The sequence below is a fragment of the Crocuta crocuta genome, unplaced genomic scaffold (genome assembly GCF_008692635.1).
Source record: "Crocuta crocuta isolate KB4526 unplaced genomic scaffold, BGI_CrCroc_1.0 scaffold228, whole genome shotgun sequence".
In the NCBI taxonomy this organism is placed as follows: domain Eukaryota; kingdom Metazoa; phylum Chordata; class Mammalia; order Carnivora; family Hyaenidae; genus Crocuta; species Crocuta crocuta.
The window spans coordinates 1,868,787-1,875,627 of NW_027532820.1; the positions used below are offsets into that span (position 1 = coordinate 1,868,787).

The window sequence follows — 6,841 nt, forward strand, 5'->3', positions numbered from 1 at the left end:
TTGTGATATATCTATACAGTGGAACACTACCCAACTTTTAAAGTGATACTTAAAATCAAAGAAATAAGTTCACAGTATATGATGTGAGGGAGAGGGGGGAATAATGGTCTCAGCAAAGAGTCTGTTGAGTCTTAGGAGTGTTATGATGTGGTCTTTTTTAAATATGATTGAACTGAATGGTTTTTGTTTTGTAAAATATTTTTATGAATGATTATTTAGTCAGGTATATATGGTGGCCTTGTTATAAAAACACTCTGAATTTAATTCTTAAAGGAGGAAAATGGCAAACCAGTTAAATCTCAGGGAATTCCTACTGTGTGTCCAGTTTCACGATCCTCAAATGAAGCAACTTCCCCATACCATTCCCGACGAAAGATGAGGAAACTTCGAGATCATAATGTCCGAACTCCTTCTAACCTAGACATCCTAGAGCTCCATACAAGGGAGGTCCTCAGAAGGTTAGAGATGTGTCCATGGGAAGAGGCAAGTATTATGTGTCATGGTTGTAGAGACTTGGTTATTCCTGAAAGTCCTTTAGCAGGGTAATACAAAGAACAGTCTGGCCTTTGTTGTTTTCTAATCTTTGCTTAGCATTGTAGGGGTCAACAGTACTGATGCTCATGACAGGGAACGTGCTTCATTCAGCTTTCTAGGCATCAGTGTAGAAGTAGGATGAATAGATCTCATTTCTCCTCGGACATGTTTATTGAGTGTTTACCAAATGTCCTATGCTCTTCTAGGCTCTGGAGAAGATACTGGAGTGAGTAAAATTGAAGTCTGCCATTGTGTGCCTTCTGTCCTAGCTCAAGTTGGAAGGATGGAAGATGAGACATATATTAATGCTATAATTTCAGATAATAAGTATTATGAAGGAAGCCAAAATAGTAGAGTGAGAGAATAAAGGGCCCAGGGCCATTGGAGGGCCTCTCAGGTGGTGGCATTTGAGCTGACAAACACTAGAAGAAGTCAGGTGGATACAAAGATTTGAAGGAACAGGGAAGAGCAATTGCAGAAAGCCCATCCCTGACTCAACAGCGCCAGCATGGGGAACTGTTGGACAGGAAGACTGTCAGAATAAATCCATTCCAGTGGGAGAAATGCTAGCTTAATGGACAAAGGGGAGAGGGCGGGCCTTGTAAAACATGGTAATGAGTTTGTGATGAGATGCAGATCATGCATCAATTTACATCTTAAGTAAAGGATAAAATAAAATGAAGAAGATAAAAGTATTTCGGAATTAAAATATTTTAAAAGTTCTGTAGGAATTATAACTTAAACATTTTGTATTTTATATAATTGTATTAATATTATTTTAAGCTTTTGTTATTGTAAACTTTTAACCCATAGCCATCTGGGAGAAGATTTAGCTTATTCCGAAAGGTTCTATTTATTACTAAGGAAAACAATTACCATGAGAAGGAAATACTTTTTATTAAAAACCAGCTACTATTGTTCTTTTATGTCACATGGTGGCCTTTGTTCCTCGTGATAGCAGGGTAGTGGTCTGTGAATTGCTGCTGGTGCCTCTTGGGAAGACTAGAGATTAGGTCAAGGTTAGGATGACTGGGAAGGATTAGCACTTCACAGGGAGAAGCAAGGAAACAAGAATTAAAATACATTAAGGCACTGCTTTTCCAGCTTTTCAGCTTTCTCCAAGAGCGAAATGTCTTTAAATTCGCTGTGTGTAAATTTGGCATTCTGCTTTGTGGAGTGTGGTTTATTGTTAATGGCCCTACAGAAAGACGAACCATATTTATGCTTTGGTGTTAGGAGCCACATAGCTTTAGTGCCCACATGTGGTGTATCCCTCGGCCTGGGCGGCCGCCTAGCATAGTTCAGGATGCAGGGCCATGGTGGGGAGGTGGTGGAAAAATGTCTTTCCTTTGTCAGGCAGGCATATTTGAGGGCAGATGCTAAGTTCAGTTCTGTTTTTGTACTTTAAGGACATCTTGAGTTCTAAACTGAATGGGAAATTTAACAAACATCTCCAGCCATCTTCCACGGTACCTGAATGGAGAGCAAAAGATAATGATCTACGATTACTGCTGACAAACGGAAGGATAATTAAGTGCGTGAAGTAGATCACGGTGTCATACAGATGAGTTTTTGGTGGACTCCCTGTGTTCATTTAATCCCTAGCCCATACTGTTGCACATCTGACTCACATACGGGGGAAGCGTCTCAGTTTTCCGCTTTGACTGTAAATTGGGGGGGGGAGGGTTTATTGTTTGGCCGCGTTGTCACAGTTTTGTGACTTGATCACTTTTCCCTCTACCTACAGAGATGAGAGACAACCCTTTGCAGATGCAAATCTTTATACAGCAGACAGTGAAAATGAGGAGGACAAGAGAAGGACAAAAAAGGCAAAGACGAAGCTGGAAGAGAGTTCTGGAGCAGAGGGGGTGGAGAATGAAGAATCTCAAAAACCACTTAACAGTATGTTTGTTTTAATGGTCGCTTTAAAGGTCTGCGTATTACCAACGTGATAAGGCATAAAGTATCTTGCTAGTTTTATGAGAAAGAAGGAAATCTGGCCATGTGTAGCAACGTGGATGGACCTTGAGGGTGTTATGCTGAGCGAAATAAGTCAGGCAGAGAAGGACAAATATCATATGTTTGCACGTATAGGAGGATTGGGAGGAACTTGACGGAGGAACAAGGGGGAGAAGAAAGGGGGAAATGGTGGGGGAGAGGGAGAGAGGCAAACCATGAGAGACTCTTGAATGCTGACAAAAACTGAGGACTGATGGATGTGGGGGGAGGGGGGGATGGGCATGGAGGAGGACACTTGTGGGGATGAGCACTGAGTGTTATGTGGAAACCAACTTGACAAACTATCTGTAAAAAAAAAAAAAGTATCTTGCTAGTTTTAAAGTTCTTAAATTTGTGGTAGGATTGAAAATTTTCATGTCCCCAGTACTCTTGAGAAATCTGAAGTGTTTCTGAGTAGTTTGTCCATTGGGGAAATGTGGATGCGAATGCCTGGGGAGGTGTGTGTAGTGCACAGAGGAGGCATTTTTAGTGCCAACGCTATGTGCTGGTCAGTGACACCCTGTCTAGTGACAGTTTTTAACAAGAGTTACATGAAAGCTTGTGCGTTTTATGGGCCTCTACTCCAAATAATAAAATAGTGACCAGTTTAATACAGCTTCATTAATAATTTTAGCTAATATGTATATGGTTTTCAGAATTAGGAGACTGTACAATTGGCTGGTCTGAAGCTGTTAGTTATCCATATATTGTTTTATTTGATTGCCTGTTGACAGGAAGACCTCTACTTGGTTATCGTCAGCGTGACAAATAGTAACACCTTGTCCTTCTTGAGATTGTTCTTGTTTGAATGCAGTCTTCATTCCTTAGCATTTTTCAGAGCCATTGTATACACTTCTATTTTAAAAAGTAGTTAAGTGTTTTGATAATGACACGAAAAAGTAACATTAATCCATATTGAATATGTCAGTTCCTGCTAATTCCCAGTAAATTTGGTGCTGCTGTAGTAGGTGGCTCTGCGTATGTCCACACGCGGGGGGAGCGTGTGTCCACGCTCGTCGGTGGAATTAGGAGACAGTTGTTACGTGGCAAGGCCACATGGGAGAGAAGAGCAGTGGTAAAGCCTCTTTTTTACGCTTCTTGAATTCACTATCCACGTGAATGCTTTTTCCGTTTAGGAGAGTTATCTTTTGTTTTCTGTTGAGAGAGAATGCAAACAGGAAAGTAAAAAGCATCTTGTAGCTAATTTTAGCGTTGGAGGGTTTTTTTCTGGAAAGAAATATAAAATTTCCACGCAAAAGAGGACTATACCATCATGTTCAGTAAATGCCACAAGCGTTTTAAGAGTACAATTCAGTCTGTAACTTGGTCAATTAGGGAGAAAGTCTTTGGGGGAAGAAAGAAATGGACAAAATGAAAGCAGTGGAAGAGGAGAGAGCAAGGGCAGTCGAGATATACCTGGAGGCTGGACTGGTTTCAGGTACCACTTCGCTCAGAAGCTTCCCCTAACTTTCTCTTTTTCTCTCTTCCCTTCCCCTCGCAGGGTTTTTTACAAGTGTGAAATCAGAACTCAGGAATCGATCATCAGAATATTCTGATATTTCTGATTCAGAAGACTCTGGACCTGATTGCACTGCACTGGTATGCCAGAACCCCTGGGGCTAGTGCGGTATTTGATGGAAAGATGAACAGCTACTTACCTTCCCCCACGAGGAAAGTAAATGACAGCTTTTCCCAAAGCCTGGTCTCCATGACCTTTGTGGCACCCGGCCTTCCCTGTAATGGTAACTACACACACGCACATGTGCACACATACCCCCAGTGATAGACTGTTTACATTTGATAAATGTGGCTTTTGTCTGGTTTTAGAAAGGTCACATGGAAGTACTGATCTGATATTTATCATAGGTTATATTTCATTTTACTTTAAAGAAATCCTGTACTGTATGTTTTCATAGTAAGGAGTTACTACTGTAATTGCTAGAGATCTTAGCTGTCATTTGAAATACAGAAATAATTCCATGATAATTAAGATTCTGACTTTGCCTAGACTGATGAAGTGTTTTTGGTTAGTACAGACTTACTCAGATTCCTTATATTATTTGCTTCTATTTAATTATTTATTATCTCAGAAAAATAATTTTACCACTGAAGAGTCTGAAAGTTCAGGTGATGAAAAGAAACAAGAAATATCATCAAACTTCAAGGAGGACTCTACTGTGATGAGGAACTTTGTTCAAAAGGGCCAGAAGCCATCTAGGAATGAAATTCCAATTAAAAGGTAGGCGTGGGGCCCCTGGGTGACTCAGTCAGTTCAGTGTCTGACTCTTGATTTCAGCTCAGGTCACGGTTTCACAGTCATGGATTGAATCCTGCATCAGGTTCCGTGCTAGGCATTGAGGCTGCTTGAGATTCCCTCTCTCCCTTTTCCTCTGCCCCTCCCCTGCTCACATGTGTGTGCTCTAAAAAAGAAAAAAAAAGTTAGGCTTATCGATGGTAGTAGTCTTATTACATTGTGATATAAATTATATGGAAAAAAATTTTTTTAAGTTTTACCAAAAAATGTCAAAAGAATAAATAAACTCTTGTCCTTTTATTTACCTTCTCTTTAGGGAATGTCCTACCTCGACGAGCACAGAGGAAGAAGCGATTCAGGGCATGCTGTCTATGGCAGGGTTGCACTATTCCACTTGTTTACAAAGGCAGATACAAAGCACAGACTGCAATGGTGAAAGAGATCCTCTCCAGGATGCCAGCGGCTGCCACAGCAGTAACCATGAGGTCAGACAGGTGTATCGCTGTGATAAACCAGTGGAATGTGGTAAGCAATAGAAATTAGTCTCTAAAATGTAACGTGTCTCCCCCAACTAATAGCTCCCTAATCCTAGTTGTAGTTAAAGATTATGAATAAGAACTGTTGATTGCACATCTTTAGTTGGAAATGGTGTTACGCTTATTGGCCAAAAAACCATAATGTTGACATATACAAGATGCAAGTCTAAGAACTCGAAACATAAATTAATGGCTGGAGAATCACATTCACTGGCATAATCCTATGCGTGCTATTGCAAGGTAGCTAGTACTGTTTCCCTTCCTAAGCTGTTCAGAGTGGAAGGAATGTTGATGCATCTCACATGGTCTGCTGGGCATGAACCATCAACCCTCTTTCCTTTCATGGGAGGGAAAACAAGTCTTGATCTCTTTCCGGTTGAGAACATTCTCTCTCCTATTTGAAAAAGAAGTACTGGGAAAAGGAGGACTCAGTGACCGTGTCGGTGATGTCACGTAGTATTTTTGTTCTCTGTGCCTTTGGGGAAGATTTTGTTTACCGAAAGTCTGAGGAAGATGGGGGAGAAGATGGTACCACATTAAAATGAAATGCCTGTTGTAGAAATTGTGTTCATTCCCACCTAATTGTGTGAATTGTCTGCCAGGAACTTGACATCCATTTCATTTAATTCTTGAAACAACATTTTGGTGTAGGTAATAATAACACTTTATAGGAGTAGGCAAGAAGACTTAATAAAACTGAGTGAAATTGCCTGTACTTACATAGCTAGTATTATTTGTTGGTATTGGAATTTAAACCCAGGACTGTCTGATCCCCAAATCTTGGCTTATTGTATAAGAGGAAACTGAGGTTTAGAGGGGTTAAATAACTTGCCTGAAGATGCATTGGTAATGGAAAAACTCAAATTCAGGTCTCGGTTTATCTGTCTGTCCACACCATTCTGTCTCCCTGTAATTTCCTTGGTCTCTTGAAAAGAAGACTTCTATGAAAATACTGTGGAATTCAGGCAAACATATGCCTTTATTCTTTATGGAAAAATATACTAGTTTTAGAGTATATTGCATTTGGTTTCCATCTACAACAGCTGGCCATAGAATTTGACTCTAGATCTTCCAGCATCTGGCACAAAACCTGTCATAGAAATCTTTGAGAGAATTGAAAGGTTTATTTAATGTGTTAGATTGTGAGCTGGTGGCAGTTTTGTTTTTGGGAGGGAAACAAGTGTGGGGAAAGTATATGAATAAGTACCTAAAGGTTAACATATAGTTTTTTTTTTTTTTTTAAATAAAATGAAAGCCTAAATGTACTTTCAGTTTTAAACGTTAGGCATTTGAATTTTGTTCATTATGATCAAGTGTATGTGGAGATCATTTAATTTAAACATCTCTTTAGGGTACCATGTCAAAACTGAAGATCAAGACTTGAGGAGTTCTTCCTGGAGAAAACAATTTGATACCACTTCCAGATTTCATCTTCAGGTATGTGCCAGTCTTGAAACATTAAAAGGAGATTTAAGATTGTTATTTGCTCTTTTTGCTTTTTTTTTTTTTTTTTTTTTTT

General features: G+C 39.7%; 1 protein-coding gene across 1 annotated transcript in view; it reads left to right on the forward strand.

Moving 5' to 3' along the window:
* The window catches only part of KDM7A (lysine demethylase 7A), a 53,841-nt gene that overhangs the window by 42,730 nt on the left and 4,270 nt on the right, over positions 1-6,841 (forward strand). The window contains exons 12-18 of the mRNA XM_077781075.1: positions 274-483; positions 1,944-2,068; positions 2,282-2,436; positions 4,034-4,131; positions 4,623-4,771; positions 5,103-5,311; positions 6,674-6,759. Coding sequence (XP_077637201.1) covers positions 274-483; positions 1,944-2,068; positions 2,282-2,436; positions 4,034-4,131; positions 4,623-4,771; positions 5,103-5,311; positions 6,674-6,759 — 1,032 coding nt within the window. The remainder of the gene's footprint in view (positions 1-273; positions 484-1,943; positions 2,069-2,281; positions 2,437-4,033; positions 4,132-4,622; positions 4,772-5,102; positions 5,312-6,673; positions 6,760-6,841) is intronic.